General features: G+C 30.7%; 2 protein-coding genes across 15 annotated transcripts in view; one reads left to right on the forward strand and one right to left on the reverse strand.

Annotated features, from left to right (window-relative positions):
- Positions 1–18,175, forward strand: part of Cngl (Cyclic nucleotide-gated ion channel-like) — a 444,433-nt gene that overhangs the window by 424,917 nt on the left and 1,341 nt on the right. For 7 of the 8 annotated variants that reach the window (XM_076400454.1, XM_076400450.1, XM_076400451.1 and 4 more), the window contains 3 exons: positions 1,044–1,194; positions 1,251–1,440; positions 2,872–3,054. In XM_076400454.1, coding sequence (XP_076256569.1) covers positions 1,044–1,194; positions 1,251–1,440; positions 2,872–2,908 — 378 coding nt within the window. In that variant the 3' untranslated portion in view covers positions 2,909–3,054. Of the gene's footprint in view, positions 1–1,043; positions 1,195–1,250; positions 1,441–2,871; positions 3,055–18,175 lie in introns of those variants that run through there. The other variant, XM_076400452.1, reaches the window with a different exon arrangement.
- LOC143193962 (cholesterol transporter ABCA5) overlaps positions 8,085–18,175 on the reverse strand; it is a 77,082-nt gene continuing 66,991 nt past the window's right edge. For all 7 annotated transcript variants that reach the window (XM_076400443.1, XM_076400442.1, XM_076400444.1 and 4 more), the window contains exons 16-29: positions 17,832–18,053; positions 17,425–17,772; positions 17,166–17,367; positions 15,232–15,418; positions 14,830–15,166; positions 11,907–12,184; positions 11,717–11,854; positions 11,450–11,659; positions 11,204–11,385; positions 10,933–11,119; positions 10,780–10,871; positions 9,154–9,290; positions 8,989–9,099; positions 8,085–8,932 (exon numbers count right to left, since the gene is read on the reverse strand). In XM_076400443.1, the coding sequence (XP_076256558.1) occupies positions 8,832–8,932; positions 8,989–9,099; positions 9,154–9,290; positions 10,780–10,871; positions 10,933–11,119; positions 11,204–11,385; positions 11,450–11,659; positions 11,717–11,854; positions 11,907–12,184; positions 14,830–15,166; positions 15,232–15,418; positions 17,166–17,367; positions 17,425–17,772; positions 17,832–18,053 (2,732 nt within the window). In that variant the 3' untranslated portion in view covers positions 8,085–8,831. The remainder of the gene's footprint in view (positions 8,933–8,988; positions 9,100–9,153; positions 9,291–10,779; positions 10,872–10,932; positions 11,120–11,203; positions 11,386–11,449; positions 11,660–11,716; positions 11,855–11,906; positions 12,185–14,829; positions 15,167–15,231; positions 15,419–17,165; positions 17,368–17,424; positions 17,773–17,831; positions 18,054–18,175) is intronic.

Genomic DNA, 18,175 nt, shown 5'->3' on the forward strand with positions numbered 1-18,175 from the left:
TTTAATATAAGTAATTTTGGTTTTCATAAAAAGTTTATATGGTCTTTACGTTTTTATTTCGTTATGATTCGATTCTTTTTATTTTGATTTTAAAAAAAACCCATAAGATAAAGTCTGGTGCTGTTAAATCCGGAGATCTGGGTGGCCATGTTAAATCACCACTTTGCCAAATTAGTCTTCGTTGAAAAACGCCATTCAATATTTTAATTGTTGAACGAGCTGTGTGTGCTGTGACCTCATTTAGTTGAAACCATATGTCCTCTAGTCCTTTCTCTTCAATTTCAGGCACAAAAAAAATCGAATCATGTCTTGGTACAGTTCAGCAGTAACAGTTACTGTAACACCTTGGTCATTTTCAAAAAAATAGGAATCAATGATGTTTACAGCATGAATACCACATCATACAGTTATTTCTAGTGGATGCAATGATGTTTCATGAATTAATTGAGGATTCTGTGTTCCCCAAAACCGACTGATCTATTTATTGACTGAGAAGAAAATGGGCTTCATCGCTCATTATCAATTTAGACAAAAAATCTTCAACATCACCAGACAGCCTTACTAATCCGATAGTAATTCATTCAAATCTAATCAAAAACTATTGCATTAGTCTGAAAAATAGTTTGTGTTAAATATTTCCTATGGGACTGAATTGAATCTCACAGATCGTGTATCACAAACGCAAATCTCAAAAGGTCTTTTCTTGGTTAAAAAATAATAGATTTTCTTCATTTAAAAATAACAAATCAAATCACAAATTAAAATGCAAAATAATTACCACATTTGTTCATGAATAATTGTTATGAGTTATTTTGGAAAAACTAAAACAACTATAAAAGTTACCAAAAAATAATATCAACCAGTTGTCGAGAATGTTCCGTATTGAAGCACAATATTTTTCCAGATTTCAGAATATGTTAATTAATAACTAGTTAATTCAAGCTCCAGTCTGTCATATTCAAATATATCCAACCATTTAAATCACTATTATTTAATAAGAATATAAATGTACAACTTCATCTTCAATGTCGTCTCATTTTCAGGATTCCATCGACACCATTATCAGCAAAGATAAACAATCCTGGGAAGATCCCACCCACGAGGAAGAAGAAGAACTTCAAGAACTTCCACAACCCTTGAACGCTTGGCCCTCATCCAGGGAGAGTACGGTAGTTTTAAACATCGATTCAACAGGTATTTTGTTGAATTCTAATTATGATACATTCCTATATATTCTATAAAAATTGCAGACACCGAATCCGAAGACAACGCTGATGCAGAGACATCGGAGAATGACCCAACCGATTACGAGTCTGGAGACGGCGACCAATACGAAAATTCAAGTTCCAACTGGGAAATTGAACTGTTGGCGGCTCAGATGAGAGAAAGGAGAGCGGCGAGTTTAGATCATAGTATAGGAAGGCCTCCTCTAAGAAATAGGTATGAAAATAATTATCATTATTTTAATAGATGCTGACATGATATTAAACACAATCTAATTAACTAAGTTCCTAACTGTTAAATTCGATGGTTAAAATAAAGTCTTGCTTTGCATATAGTGATATTAGCAAGGTGTAGTGTATTACGGTCTACTAAATCCGAATAAAATTGTTACTGAACAAATTAACAACATATTGTTGCAAAAAAGTCCAGTAATTGCGAGTAACAGGGGGAAAGTTGCATGACAACGCTATACCATACGTTTTTCCACACCCAGCATACTCGACAAACATAGCGTCTTCTGATTATCACTTGCACAGATCGATAAAGCATGGCTTGGCTAGCATATGATTTGGTTTTGAAATACTTAAAGGAAAAAATGAATTGATTTATTTTCTCGATAGTCAGAATATATACAAGCACTTAATAAGTGTACAAACAAACTTCTGCTTTTTTCATCACAAACTTGCATTTGCTGTAACAATATCTTAAATGTTATGAAAATCAGAGTATTGCCCTATGTTGCTAAACTGAGTAAAAAATTCTCTACAACCCAAGCAAATATGGCAGATAACACACAAGTTTACAAATTCTGGTCAACTTTTGGATCCGACGATTTTTAACGTCATTTGATGCCATAAATTTAGATTTTCAATCCGTGTGTCTAGATTGGTTCCAGTTGTCGAATTTACGCGTGGTGGCAGCATTGCACTCTTATAACGCCTGTCAGCTGACGCCATTGCATTAAACTTCATTTAGAAATTGTTTCTGTACTGTCATTCTGCTTCGGAACATGTGAAAATGCAGAGGCTTCAAGGTTGTGAAGTCGATTGTCGTTCCTGTTGCGTTTGTGCTACCCAAGTTGTTTCAAATGTAAAAACTAATGGCTGATGCAAAATATACAAAATGTTTAACAACTGATGAGGCAGCAGCATGGACACCATTTCAAAATGTTGTTCACAAATTTCTCGGTAACCGCAAGGACGTAATCATTACAAGGATGTAATAGACAATTCTGTTGCAAAATTATTAAAAGATTTGAACTCGAATGTTTTTCAATATATATTTTCTACGTTTACATTTTGATTTTTTCCACAAAACTGGGGCCACACAAGCGACGAGCAAAAAGAGTGGCTGCACCAAGATATAGCGAAAATCAGAAGACGCTATCAAGGATTTTGGGACGAAAGCATGATGAGCGATTAGTGTTGGACTCTTAATGCGTGAAACTGATCCCAAGCAGTGTAAAACATTCTGAACCTCTGCTTGTTTTTGATTTATACTTTTACTAATTCAATAAATAACTGTTAATGGTCAAAAATAGTAAAATAATGAATTTATTGAATATTTAGAAAACTAGAACCATAAATTCACAATTAATTTGTAATTAGATTTGGTTACATATAAAATAACTTTTAATAATTGTTTTAGATTTTTTAAAGGATCTAGCGTAGATGGGAACGATTGATATTTGGTGATGGAAACATCACAAACAGGAGTTTCCATGGAATGTCGGGAATATCACATCTACGGTGGTTGTTTTTTAATTGTGTATGCTCGTAACTTTTAGTTCACAGATATTGTTGTATATTTTTCAACAAGTGTATCAATTATAATAACACAATCTATTTTCATAAAAAATAAATCGAGAAGCTAATCCGTATAATGACATAATATATATAAATATATTTGGTGTAGATATGAACCTGAACTAAATTCTTTAAATTTATTTTATGCTTTTGTTTTAGTAATTTAATTTGTTCAATTCTTCGCAAAAATTCGATACCTACATGATGTTTGTCATTTCTCATTCTCAAGTACTTATCATCCCTCATCGTCATGTTGTCTTCTAAAGTACCTTTTATTGAATAAAACTACTAATTATTTTCGAATGTCCAAAATTAATACTTAGTATATATTTAGTGTTTATTTAGTAGTTTGATTTAAAATCATTTATTGGTCTTTTATGAATCTTTTAACATTTTAATTCATATAAATTAGGCTAGGTTTTCATGGCAAACATGGTCAGTGTGCCTTGAATCCTTTTGTTTATTTATTTGTTTTTTATCATTTATTTGAACATCTTGTCAGTTGTTCATTATAAACCCTCAGTGTTTTTATAATTTTTATAATTATTTAACACTGATACGATTACGCTATTGACGATATATTTGAAACTGAGATAAAGTTAATCTTATTGTTAATTGTGATTTTGCATTTAAAGCATTGATCTCTCGGTGATAGCATGACTGAAGTATGGTTACTTATTTTAATGAAATTAACATAATTTCACCTTCCCTAGAGATATGGATCTGTTAATGATACTTAAAAAAATTCTCTTTTTTCCATTTAAATACAAATTTACAACAATAAAATTAATTTCATAAAAGATCATGACTCATATACTCATGTCCATCATCCTCCTCCATTAATCGTGATTACAAACACAGCAATTTTAAAGTAAAATAATTTTTTTGCTAATTATATACGAGCATTCCAATTTTGAAAGAACCTAGTAACTCAAATAAGATAAGTTTACGAAGTGATATAAGACAAGATTGTTAAAAAATATCGTACATTTTCTTAGGAAAGGGCACATACACGCATGTTAGTTATATAATCTCCATAAAAATTAATACAATTAACGAAAATGTTTTGTTGAAAAATTTCAGTAATATAAAATAATATTAAAAATGAAGTTAAAACAGTTATCTAACAATATGTGTGCAGTTGCCCCTACTTATATATTGTAAATTTTTTCTGTTGTTCAGAGAATTACCTCTTAGAATTTGATATCTATTGAATTTGATATCCAATTAATCGATAAAGAATTCTTATTCCAATACAAATTAGAACGACAATTATAAAAAAAACTAGTAGAGCTCTTAGTGCTCTCCTACTAAATATTGCACCTATTCCATTGTTAACTAATTTAAGATTATATTTTTCTCTAATATCGTAAAGAGCATTTTGTAAGTAGGCAAATTCACGATTCATTTATTGAAACAATTCCAATATATTTGACCAATAAACTGGAATAACTCGAGATTGAAACCAGAAGTACCTACATGTATATTAAACAGTTACATATTTTTAGTATCTCTCTTAGTTTTATAAAACTAGGTCTAGAGTTATTTTACTTTCTTACGGATATTATTGTATTTACATCGAAATAAGTTCTTTTGTAACAGCTTTATATACTATAATTATATAATGTAATATTACGCAATAACGTTATCTTAAACAGTATTAAAGTTACATAAAGGAGTTATCATGATTTTTATATATAACATTAAACGTGAAAAGTGAGTAAATGTATTGTAATATAAAATAACACGTCAAAGTTGTGAAATTGCGATAACTCCCTAATAAGTTAAACTACTACTACTACTATAGAAGAAACAATGACCACTTTAGAAAATGTATCATGCAGAATTTAGGACTATTATACAACTAAATAAATTAGTTTTAAAAATGTAATATATTGTAAAATTAATAATAAACTAAAAATTTAAATTGAAACGGACTTTCTTTCACTCACAAATCACTTTAGTACCGTTGGAACATCATAAATAAATAATTACAAAATCAAACGAATTCTTCATTTGTTTTGATAAAATTTCGATATTTATAAATTAGAGATAATTTGGAGGCATATCTCAAATAATATAAGATATATAAACAATTTTTATTTTAAAGCTTTCTTGATTTGTTAAATTATGTTTAATTTTTTAATTATGTAATTTTTATTTCTTTCCTTTTCCGCTCTTTTATTAAACATTTATTTTATTTCCGTTTACCACGATTGATAGTGATTTAATTTATTTGTATTAATTACTTTCTGTTTTAGAATATTTTAAACATTTTTGATATAATCGCCGTTCACAAAAATGCACTTATTTTCTATTATATTCTTCCTATAATCTTCTTCCGTTATTTAAATGCCTTATTTAAAAATCAAAGGTCTTAAAACTCCAACATACGGCAAACAAATGCGGCAAATATACAACATATGATTTAGAATTACCTGCTACTATGGATGGCGAAAAAATATCGATACAACGATATTTTTTGAAAAAATATCGATAAATTTTGGCGATATATTTCGATATTGTTTTCAAAGAAGTACTGATAGTTGTAAATGAAAGTATTGAACGTTGAGTTGCAAAAGAATATATTGACATTAATAACTTAAGGGTTTTCGAAGGAGTGTATCGAACTTTTGTTTCGGGATCTCTCATATGGGATGTCATAAATTGAAATTTGCGTGCAAAAGTAGAATTGGAGCGGAAAAACTTCGATACCTGTATCGAACTTTTGTTATGGTATTCCTCTCCCTAGACATAAAGTAAATTTTGCGTGGTATGGTATCGACAATTCTCTCCTCCGATATAGTGATAGATCGATATATATTTTTTAAATATCAAAATCGATATACCGATATTTTTTACATGGCCAATTTTTTTAATGGCCATTTTTGCAATTATATCCAACATTAAGGGTACTTAAAGAATGCTGACGGTCTCCAACATACGTGTCTTTATGCAAATATATCAAACAAAAAAATGCAAATTAGTTAATGATAATGGATATGACAAATGCCTAATTCAACATTGTTTCACGCTCATATTTGTTCCTAAATTTCTCTTTCGATGTATAACTTCGAAAGAATATATTTTTTGTTAATTCAATGACTTTTCTCACTAACACTACTTACTTGAATGTCATAAAGTAACCTGACAGGAATTGATAAAAGACTTCACTCTTCATCAGACTTCATCTAACAAAACACTAAACCTGCCCCCAATATAGTGTCATAATATAATCTGTGAATAACTTATTGTACGGCTTCCTTTGATAAATAATTTAAAACTTTTTTCAATCGAAAATTAAGTTCAAAAAATCATAAGAAATATTCCTTCAGCTCATATTGTTTGAAGATACAAAGTGTACATAAATGGTAATAATGTTTATATTTTTAAGTTTTAGTTAATTCTATTAACTCACTACCTACCAATACCAAATTGTAGTTTTACCTTACTATTATGATCAGAAAATAAACTCGTATTGTGTAAATTATATTGTAATACGAAGAAACTAAACATAAGTAAACAAGGCGTAGTATATGGTTCGTTAGCTCTGCGCATGTAAATACAATAATCTACATCAGGGTATGTATATTATTTGCTAATTCTAGGATTATAATAATGTTGAAAGTCAGGAAAAAACCGAACATTAAGTTTTTATTGATAAACCAAAGACATGATGCGCAAATGGAATGAAAAAATAAGTTACTGAATATACATTGATTCCTTTGTTTGTTATGGATATATTATATACTACTTAAATAAAATTCATTAAAAAAAATCAAACAAAAATTAGAATATAATTAAAAATTATAATAAATTTTGTATGTGACAATATCAACAAAAGTATCAGAAGAGGATAGTTTTTATAGCTTATATGATGTACATTTGATAAAAAAAGGAAAGTACATGTACAGGTACTGACATTGTTGCAAACAATGTTACATGTTGTACATGTTTGAAATATGGAAAGTATACTAGAAGAAAAATAAAGTTGCAAGTGGAGAATGCAGATATAAAAAGTACATTTAAAGTACATTGGTGGTGTGAAAAAATCAATAGTATATAGTAAACTTGAGCAATATAATAAGTTAACACGTTAAATATTGACAAATGTAAACACGTTTTGATGAATTGTTTTGAAAGAGATACGATATCGTTAGCTAAATTTACTTCTCAACGAAATACAAGGACATACAAAATGAAAACGTCATACGTAACCAAGCTAAATTGAAATGTTACTCATTGTATTTAAGTGCGCAGCAACTAGTTGGTATAAAGTACTGCAGCCTATTCTGACTCCCCTATAGTATGAAATGAAGTAAATGAGAATAAATCATGCAAAAAGGGTAGATATTCATGAACCACATAAAAAATCACAATCACTTAAAAATTAACAATAACTTTAGAAACTTTACTATCTGCAACTAACTCTTCGTATATTTACTATGGATTGGATGATAAACGTTTATCATTACGGAGGATGATTAGGGTGATGGTTACATGTGGCTATTTGACTATAGTAGTTAATTTATAGGTAGAATAAAATTCTTTAATACAAAGTAGCAACAATTTTTATTTTTCGAAGTTTTACATAATTTCAATGGAGTAATTGATACAGAATCTTATTTCAACATCTACTCACAAGTTTTAAACGCTGTCTTTCTGTTGTTAAAAAAGATACTAAACTTAGTATTTCAATACCTATGGTTTATCCAATTCATTACACATTTCATATAGTTTAGTTCTATCATTTTATATACAGCAAAATATCAATGTTAATTTTTGTTAATGAAATGTATATTTTATTAAATAGGAATGATATTAATTTTGATAACAAGTTGGCTACATATTGTACTATCTGTCAAAAGCATCTCATCTCTAACTTAAGCAGTTACGTGATGAAATAACTTTTGAAATTACCACCCTGGTTTCCATTCTAAAATCAGCGCGTGATTTCACCTCCAATCATAAAATACTCAATTGATGTCGTTCCTCTTTAAAACAAAGAGGAGCGACATCATAATGAAAACAATCATGAGAAATCATCAAAAACACTTGAACGTATGATTATTTATTATCAAAATTCACTATTAGTTATTTATTACAAAAGAAAAAGCTGAAATATCTAGTTCTGTTTGCAAGCAATTGTAGCGATGACAAATATAAAATCTCTCACATATTATTAAGCTTTAAAATATAATCATGTTAACGAATCAAAAACAGAAAAGTATCACAATACTGCTTACACAAAATAATGCTAAGCCTAGTCACTGTCATATATTACTGTAAATTAATATAAAAACGGTAATATTCAAATTCACTTTAAATAATTTATTCATATAAATTAATCCTATATTAAAACATTTTTTAATTATTTTTTAAATATCTTAAACCGACTAGAGAAACATTCATCTTTTTTCTATGTGTTCATCATCTCCTATAAAACCATTTTACTGGTTCTACCAAGTCTCGTTCTTTATTTAATTCTTAATACATACATATATTCTATTTGTTCCTTATAGTCTATATCACGTGGTAACAATTTTTTTAAATACATACATATGTATATGCGTATATATATGCATATGTATATATAATAAATGACACATTTTATTATTTACAAAAAAACTAAAAGCGACCTATAAGCATATTTAAAAGCAAATCTACAAACTGGTATGATACTGATTGATTTTTTTTTAGGAAATGTTAATTGTCATATTCTAATTAAGACAAATGTTGTAGTACCTAAAAATTGTATAGAAAAATAAGTACACATAATTAATCTTATAATTAGGCCAAGTTTTATTCCCCGTTTACTTCGTCATATTGGGCGAACTTCAGAAACACCTGTTCTAATGTGGTTTGACTGAAGCTGTATTCTTCTATGTCCAATTCCAGTTTAGCTAGATAAATAAATAATAGTTTTTCAATGCCCTTCAACAAGACAATGTAATTTTACCTTTTTCTAGTTGCATGAAGCAATTAGCTAACGATGGGACACTTTGTTGAGGCACACTAAACACCAATCTATCTACAAAAGTCTCTTGTAGAGTTGCGTCTGAGAATAACCCTGAAAAATTAATGTAAAAAGTCGTCGATACAAGAAATGATAGTATATTTATACCTGCTACAAATTCCTTTAACTGCCCAAGTCTGTCTCCAACGTCTGAGGTTGGGGTCGACTCGCCACCCTTCAACTTAATTTCTAAAGTATATCCAGCACCATATAAATTCTTCAGATGCTGAGTTGATCCCAAACATCTGCAAAAGGAACATTTACATAGTACCATACAGAAATAATGAATGTTTTCAATCATAATGAAATTCTATATATATGATTCTGAAAGATATCATTGGTGTAATTTTTTGTATATTTTCAAGTTGCACGAAAGCATATGATTAAAAAGTAAAGGAAGTTACAATTCAGCATTATTTTTCAACTAATAATATAATTAAATATTCAAATATCGAATTATCATAGCACTTGGTTTGGTTAAAATTACAATATGTTGATGTCATTTATGTTATGTTGTAATAGTTTTGTAATTATGCTCTACGTTATATCAATAGTGAGGAGAATTTTAATAAACATATTCATGAAGAACTTGGAAATAGGGAAGAAAAGAATGAGAAAGGGATAATTATGAACTACATTTCGAGCTCGAATGTGAACTGTATCATCAATTGTAGTCCGCAGCGATTCGCCATTTTTGGTTTCATCGAGTGCTTTCAAATCGAGTGCATTATGCTTTCAAATCATCGTCTTCAAAATTTCTTTGCCTGTCCAATAGTCTCTCTGACACATCACATTCAAAAAAGTCGAAATCAGTATTTACATGTTGAAATCATAATCATAACCTTCACACAGCATTCGATGACATTTTTCCTCCTTTTTTATTCAAACTGAAGTAAGAAAGTAAAAAAATGGTACAAATTCAGAAATTTTAAAATATGACTTGAAAAAAATATTTTTAATCGCTCTTCGGCAAAATAAAATATACCGAAAATGTAAGCCTGTCGGTGCAGCTTCAACATGAAGTTATTGCAATTAATACACACTAACATCATCTGTAAATCCTTTAAAATTAATATATAGGCTTGATAACTACTTATATTGATTCTTAAGAATTACTCTTTATATTCTTCATATATGGAAGTAGACATACAATTTAAAAGAAATGGTTTTAAGAAATGTTAAATATATTTTAATAAGTTGTGATAGCCACTTTAACTTCGCACCTGACAACTCTTGGTGTAAATAATTAGATAATTAATTACTAATTACCTAAATTTCACGTTATTCTCATTATTCAGCTATGGGATTCTCAAAACTGTGCAAAACATTAAAGAAGAAGAAATACTCACTATTCAAATAAATATTGTTATATCGTCTTCATCTAATATAGGATAAAACTCTATTGCTTATTGCTGATGATTGGTCATAGAAAAAGCAGTGGTATCTAAAAGTGTTTATCTTTTTCAAAATATACCATTTTAGAAAAATGAGAGCGCTTGCCGCTTGGACATTTCAGCTTATTATTATTTTAGCCGTTATTGTCATATTTTTCAGCTATATTATCGACCCCGAATTATTGAACACCTGTCTATATCGATAACACTGATATGGGACACGATGGGAATTGATAATTTAATTTTAAAATAACTGACTTCATTAGTGAAACGGAATTTATATAAAAAATTAAACAGTTTTGTTTAACAATGTAAAACAATTTTTAACAGATATACATACCTTAATTCTCCCTTCACCATAATACCAACTCGTGAGCATAATGCGTCAGCTTCCTCCATTGAATGTGTGGTAAGAATTGCTCCTCTGGAACCCTGAAATATGTTTTTAATGTAGACAGGCATATTTAGTTGGTTCTACTTTTAGCAACATTACTTGAAAACTGGCCAATATTGTGTCCCACAGGAACCTTTTGCTCCTGGGATCCATACCGGTACTGGGTTCATCCAAAAGAACTATTTTTGGATTTCCCACCATTGACATGGCGAAACTCAGTTTTCGTTTAGTACCACCTGAACATTGTTTCACCTGTTTATCAGCGTGTTCTTGGATTTGAAGACCACTACAAAATTACATTCAGATTTGTTTGGAAGAAAAAAATCCGAAATTGCTTTCTTTCCAGTTTTATAAATATCACACAAATTACCTTATATAATTGTTGACAATTTTATCAATATCTCCATAAGGTACCCCTCTAATGGCAGCATAGGTTTCTAAATGTTCTCTAACAGTGATATTACGCCACAGAGCGTCATGTTGTGGGCAGTATCCCAACAGTTGGAATGCAGAATTAAGATTTGACGTTATACTTTGTCCACCAATATATACCTAAAAAATGTAAACACAATAAAACAAATCGATTAGTCCATATTTATATTCTTAATTGTCGTACTCGTCCTCTGGTTGGTGCTTCCTCGCCAGTAATAATCTTCATGGTTGTCGTTTTTCCAGCACCGTTATGTCCAAGTAAACCAAAAACTTCACCAGCATCCACAGCCAATGATAGTGATTTTATGGCAATTTTAATTTTTTCTTCATCTTCTTCGTCGTACTTACAACAATTTAATCCTTTGTTTTTATTCTTATACTCTTTGTGAAGGCTCTATTTAACATATCGAGTAATTAAAATACATAAAATTTCTCTAAAACAGGATCATACCTGAACCATTACAACTGGAGTTGTCACATTGTGGGTTGTTGTTAAATTTCTCACTTTATCTCGCTCGTCTTTAACGTCCTGATCCTCATTCAAGCCAACATCGACATCCACAACTTCACATACATCTTCAGTTTTATTCTGAAAGATAAGTCTTAAGATGGGCATAATAATAAGGTAATAGTAATAGTACCTTTTGTAAAAATTGGAATGCATCGCTAGCTCGTCCACCACTTTTAACAATGTCTATCACTCTTAACAGCATAAACCATAATGGAATGTTGACGATCATCCCCACTAGTAATACCGCAATTTCAGGTGTAAAGTAACTACCTAACGTAAGTCTATCACAGGCTAAATTTACGCTGCATAATCGATAAACTCGCTGAATGTAGTATAATATAGCACAAGGTATGTACATGGTGTTTGTCAATGAAAAAAGGCAGTGAAGTATCATTGCTAACTGTTTACCTAAAACATAATAAAACGCTATAAAGTCATAGATCAAATAAATTAAAGTTAAGTTATTAAAACGATAATATCAATTACAATATAAGTTAATTAAATATTTAATACGCTATTAAATATGTAAGTATTGTTTAATTAAATATAATTACTCTCGCTAAATAAGTTCATCAGACAGTTTCAGGCGATAAATAGATTAAATATCCTTTGTGCTATTGATTCAAATAATTGTTCTGTAAGTGTCAGATTATGTGCATATATTAGGCTTATAAATTAGTTTTAAAGAATTTCTTTTCAAGATTCATTGTGGAAAATCGGTAAAATGTATTTTATTCGAACTATTGTCCATCGATTGTGACCAATTTTTTAGTATCTTCATGAAGAGCGAAGCGTTGCTCAGACAGGTCACGACTCATATGTCGGAACAAGTAGTAATAAGAAGTAAGGTCTGGAAAATTCGTCAGGTGGGATAGCACTTCCCAATTTAATGTTTTCAAATATGTTCCACCGGTTTTGCAATAGGTCTAGCCTTTACATGCTGAGGAATAATTCGTGCTTGTCTCACACGCATCAACTGTAGTTGGTAGCGATCGCCATTTTTGGTTTCATCGAGTAATGCTTTCAAATCATCGTCTTCAAATATATTTAAAAGAATCAAGAAGAATAAATATTCACTAATCAAACAAATATTTCTATATCGTCTTCATCAACCGTTAGTGGACATTCAAAGAGACTTTCTATTCCCCAGTCCATACGTTATTGGTACTATAGGACTTCGAAAACTCTATTGCTTATTGCTGATGATAGGTCATAGAAAATGTAGCGATATCCAAATGTTTTTATCTTTTTCACAATAAACCATTTTAGAAAAGTGAGAACCCTTGTAGGCCTTTTCACCTTATTATTATTTCAGCCGTTATTGCCACATTTTTCTGCTATATTATCGACCCCGAATTATTGAACACCTGTCTATATCGATAACACTGAAATTTACAGTTACATGTGGTCTGCCTGGATGGATATAAAATATTCATAGTCGACTATCGGAGAGAGTATTAGTTTTCAACCAACACACTGCTGCTGGTTCCACAGGATTTCAAACGTTCTAACTAAATCTTCCTACAGGTGGCAATCGGCCGCAAGTGTTCTGACGTCAGACAACGTTAGTCTCCTATTTTTCAAATCGGTTTCGATGATTTTGATTCATGTCTTTTTCGAAGATACTCGCTGAGTCTATTCAAAAGGTCGATTTCGTCCAGTTGTCTGTGAGGAACGTGTTCACCATTGATTCGGCAAACATCTCGTCCTAATAATTGTAACCTACGTCTCTGAACTTGTTTCTCTAAACTGTTTATCGCATGTTATACCGATGACTTCATTTCAAGTACAACAATCGACTAAGTGCACAGCATTTTAAGAAAAGAAATACTACGTTGCAACATTCCTGGACATCTCACAAGCTTTTTTTGACTCAGATACAAATGCCATGGGACCAATCTACAAGATGAGCAAATTGCTACCACAGAACTACGTCAAGTGCTGGAGTCATATATTTTCAAAAGAAAATTAAGTCTCGCATTAAAGGGCATTCTCAAAACTTAAATCTATTTCAGCTGGAGTTTCATAAGGTACTGTATTATGACCACTCTTATATCTTATATCTTATATCTACTCTACAACAAAAGAAACAGTACATGGAACATTTGTCGACAACACAGTTATTATGGCAAAAGCAACTAAATTACAGTAATACAGAAGTAATACCGCTGCAGGAAATCAGAATATTGAAGCGAACCAAACCATATGAACTTGTATAGTGTATAACTGTTACTCTAACTTTAACTTAACTAGTTTAACTGTATTTCAATTTGGGAAATACATACTGATGTATTTTCTCGCACTCGCCTTGCTTGTGTCTTGCAAGTAAAATAGAGCAATAATAATAAATTAATTTATAAGTTAAAATTGTACTAAGCGTATCTAATCTAAGATGTAATTAATTAAAAAATATTTCTAATACAATCTCGGAGATAAATATGAAAAAATGTCTTTAAGCATCGCATTTGAAAGAACTCAAGCTTGCAAATGTCAGATTATAGTAATGTCTAAGTCTTAAACTTATACAGAAGGATTGGCAAAATAAGCTGAAAGTTAGAAAGAGGCGAATTTTATTCTTGATTTCCTTTCTTCCACAAGAAGTATCCTAGAGAAGCAAAAACTCCAGGAAGTTTGCCGATTGGGCACACTACTTCAGTGGTAGATGCCCTTTTATTCTCCTTTATTACTGATCCCCTGTACTTTAACAATAACAATTTTTACAATAGCGGACTTTTTTTAGACTTAGGCCTTTTCTTGCCTTTCTCAGCACTCCTTATTTCTTTTTAGGTTTTTTTTTCTAATCTCTTATTTACGTCTCTTCTGTCTTATTTAACAACTCTAGATACACAATTGTTTATCTTATTTGACATCAATTTTTGTTCTTGTTAGATACTAATACGGTTGTAGGCGAGTACTCTAAACTACTGTACTGAGATATCGAGAATAGCATTTGAATATCTAACTGAAAAATCTTTTTATATTAGTTATACCCAGAACAGTTTAGATTCCATTGTGTTTGAAAACTGGATCAATAAAAAATAGTTTCAACTCACCGACATTCATTACATCCAAACCAATAACGAAAATCAATGGTATCCATCCAACGAAAGTAGCAATATTTGGTAGAATTGACTGCGCTGAATCGGTCTTATCGAATATGTAACTCAAACAGGTACAGCTTAGTATCGATGATGGACAATATAAAAATATGAGTACGGTAAAGGTCACTATGGAGGGCCATTCTCTCAACCCCGGTATATCGAAGGCAACCATTATTATAACCAAGATGGCACAAATCAGCAGCATAAGAACGCACAGTACCAGAAAATATGTTAAAAAGTACATTGAAGTTGATAATCCATTCACACGGAGTTGATTTTTTGTTTTCATCTGAAACAATGGCGTTATTATGTAGCTTACAACTAAAACTCGATCAAACAAATAACAAAACAAACCTCTCTGTCATAAACCAAATCAATGGCCAAACTAATTGGAACCATCACAAATACGGTTCCCACACAAATGGTGGCAATTGTTGCCGCCACATTTAATCCCTCAGGTTGCATGGTTTGCTGGAATGGCTGGGTCATCACTTTTATTGGTTCAAAATTCCCATTTAGAATTTTATCCGGAGTTAACAATCTGTAAATAATTATATATGTTAAATTGTTTCTAAATACTAATCAAATATGAATTTTTGACATCTAAAATATGTTTGGTGCTATCTATACACATAGTTATTTACAGTCCTTCGAATAAAACAGGTAATAAGCATCATAGATGACGTCGAATATATCGCCAAAGGCACCGGATTATTCCTAGTAATTTTACTAATCAAAGTCTCCTCTAACAGATATTAAATAAGAAGCTTTGAAAATATGAAAGGATCGATTTTTTTAATATCTAGATTAACAAAACTGCCTTAACACCTTAAAATTTATATTTAACACCTACATTTCCATTAAAAGATATTTTCCAAAAAAAAAATTTAGAAGAAATCAAATTTAACTAGACTGAAAAAAAAGCTAAAAAAAATCTAAGAACATAACAATTATAAAAATATTAAGGCATATTTTACAAACATCAATATGTAATTACATTATATTAAAATAGAATTTGACTAGGGTCGATCTACCCACAAGAGAAATTGTTTAGTTTTCATGCGAAAAAACTGATGCTAGTACGGTGATAATAATCTAATATTTGAATATTTGATATGATATTCTGTATAACATTACTTATGTACTTATGTATGAAATATTTTAATATTTCTAAATTAATATTTCGTGACTTAAATTAAATTACAAGGGGATAGACAAAATAATACTGAATACTGTACAATATAGTACATCCTCAGCAACACTGCTTCCATATAAATAATACGACACTTACGTATTGCTCAATGTACATACCAAGTCTTCTAGGTTATGTTTGAGTGTATTATATGCTTTATTCTGCGAACGAAAGAAGGTACATCGTTGATACTCGACTAGCGGGATAGTCTGTAACGAAACCAGCTAAATTGTTTGACGTTTCGCGAACAAGAATATCCACGGTAATGACAGCATACAAAAAATAAGGCAAAACATCATCGGCCAATAGGAATAGTGAAAAAACTCAAAGTTAACTGAGAGAAACAGACGAACAAAGCCTAAATTCATGGAAGGGTTGCGATTGTGAAACATTTTATAATGGAAGTCGGCAATAAGAAACGAAACAAATAATGTAACGGTCATAAAACATGGTCACTTGTTGACTTGAATAATGAGGTATGGTTTGATAAATAATTGTTTATATTGTTTCCTACAAACAGCCGTGTTTATTTATGGAAAATCCCAACAGAAAATTACATCTGGACCGCCTGCTTCCTAAAGTATAACATTGAGGAGGTTCCATTATGATTTTGACGTCAATATCATGGTGTTCAGCTTATTCAAGTAACTGGCCGGATTACTGCGAATGAACATCTCAACATAGTCAGTGATGAAGTTCTTAATAAACCCTGCCATATTCCAAAATGATAACGCGTCCATACACATAACCAAACAGATTCAGTCTTGATTTAAGGAGCATCAGAATATCATCAAACATCTTCCCTAGCCAGAAAAGTCGTCAAACCTGAACTGTGTAGACTGCAGCAGTTTTAAAAGTTAATGGTGGCTCAACACCTTATTTATAAGTATTAGGTAATGCCAGGTCATGTCAGGTGTCATATTGTTTTAACCATTCCGTGCATATATTCTTATTTATAAAATAATACTAAAATAACAAATTATCTCATATACTAATTGTTAAATTCCAATTGCCATATGCTTTATTTAAATCAGTGTAAATGAAATCAGATGCATTAAATATAATGGATTATACGAAAAAGAAAACATAAACTTACCTGTAAATACTATTGCTCAACAAATTTAATGTTATAGGTAAACTATGTTGAAAGGTATCATTATACAATATAGTTATCTTGTAATCGTTGTCCTGGAATTTATATATATCAAAAGCTGCTAGGTGAGGGGCTATCGTCAAAAGGGACGAAAAATTCCCGTCATAGGAATCAATTTGTTGTATTCCTAAGTTCATCAATTGATCTAAAACAAAAAAATATTGTCACCATTTGATTGGCTTAACATTGATAGGCCAGTTACCTATAAATGGTGAAATATTACTATCGGAACCGTTATGAATAGCGATGGTACTCATTTCTCCATAAAGAGTACCATTCAGTTCCAGTGAATTACTGATAGTTTCTCCACTTTGGAAATAGTTGTTGCAATACAAACTTAGTGTTGCACAGACTAACGGTAACAGAATCATGAAATACAATTTCTGCAGGTCTCGACATAACCTTAGCGCTCTCAATTTAACAAGGGCCAAAACCGTCTGATACACGTTCGGTTTACATTCAATTTTTTCTAATCCGATACCCGTAATTGGAGATTTTGTTTCTGATATGGCTTCTAAACCACCTATTTCGGTTATGTCACCAGCACCCGCTAAAATAGTCAAAACATGATCAAATAAAATATCTTATCAAAATATATAATATTAGTACCTTTTGAATCTTGACCGTTGGCTATTAAATTATTTCCTTCATTTTGCAAGCTCTGGTAGCTGGTACTCTTGCTCTGTAAACTTAAGCTTCTACTCAAAGCTCTATTTCGAACGATTTTTTTCGATAAATTATCAACGGTTTCCTCGGGTTCATCTTCTCCCTTTTCCAAGTGCAAAAATACTTCTTCTAGTGTCGTCATAGAAACTCCGTAACTTGAGATTCCTTTAAAATTAACATGACAAACTTAAATAATAAATCATCATCAAATATAACAATTTAGAAGGTTTCCAATTTCCACTAAAGGATGCAATATTGTCATTCCACTGATTTATTTTGAAGATAGA

This window comes from Rhynchophorus ferrugineus, unplaced genomic scaffold (genome assembly GCF_030347505.1).
Source record: "Rhynchophorus ferrugineus isolate W39M unplaced genomic scaffold, kcgeb_rfMv2 rfM3, whole genome shotgun sequence".
NCBI classification, from domain to species: domain Eukaryota; kingdom Metazoa; phylum Arthropoda; class Insecta; order Coleoptera; family Curculionidae; genus Rhynchophorus; species Rhynchophorus ferrugineus.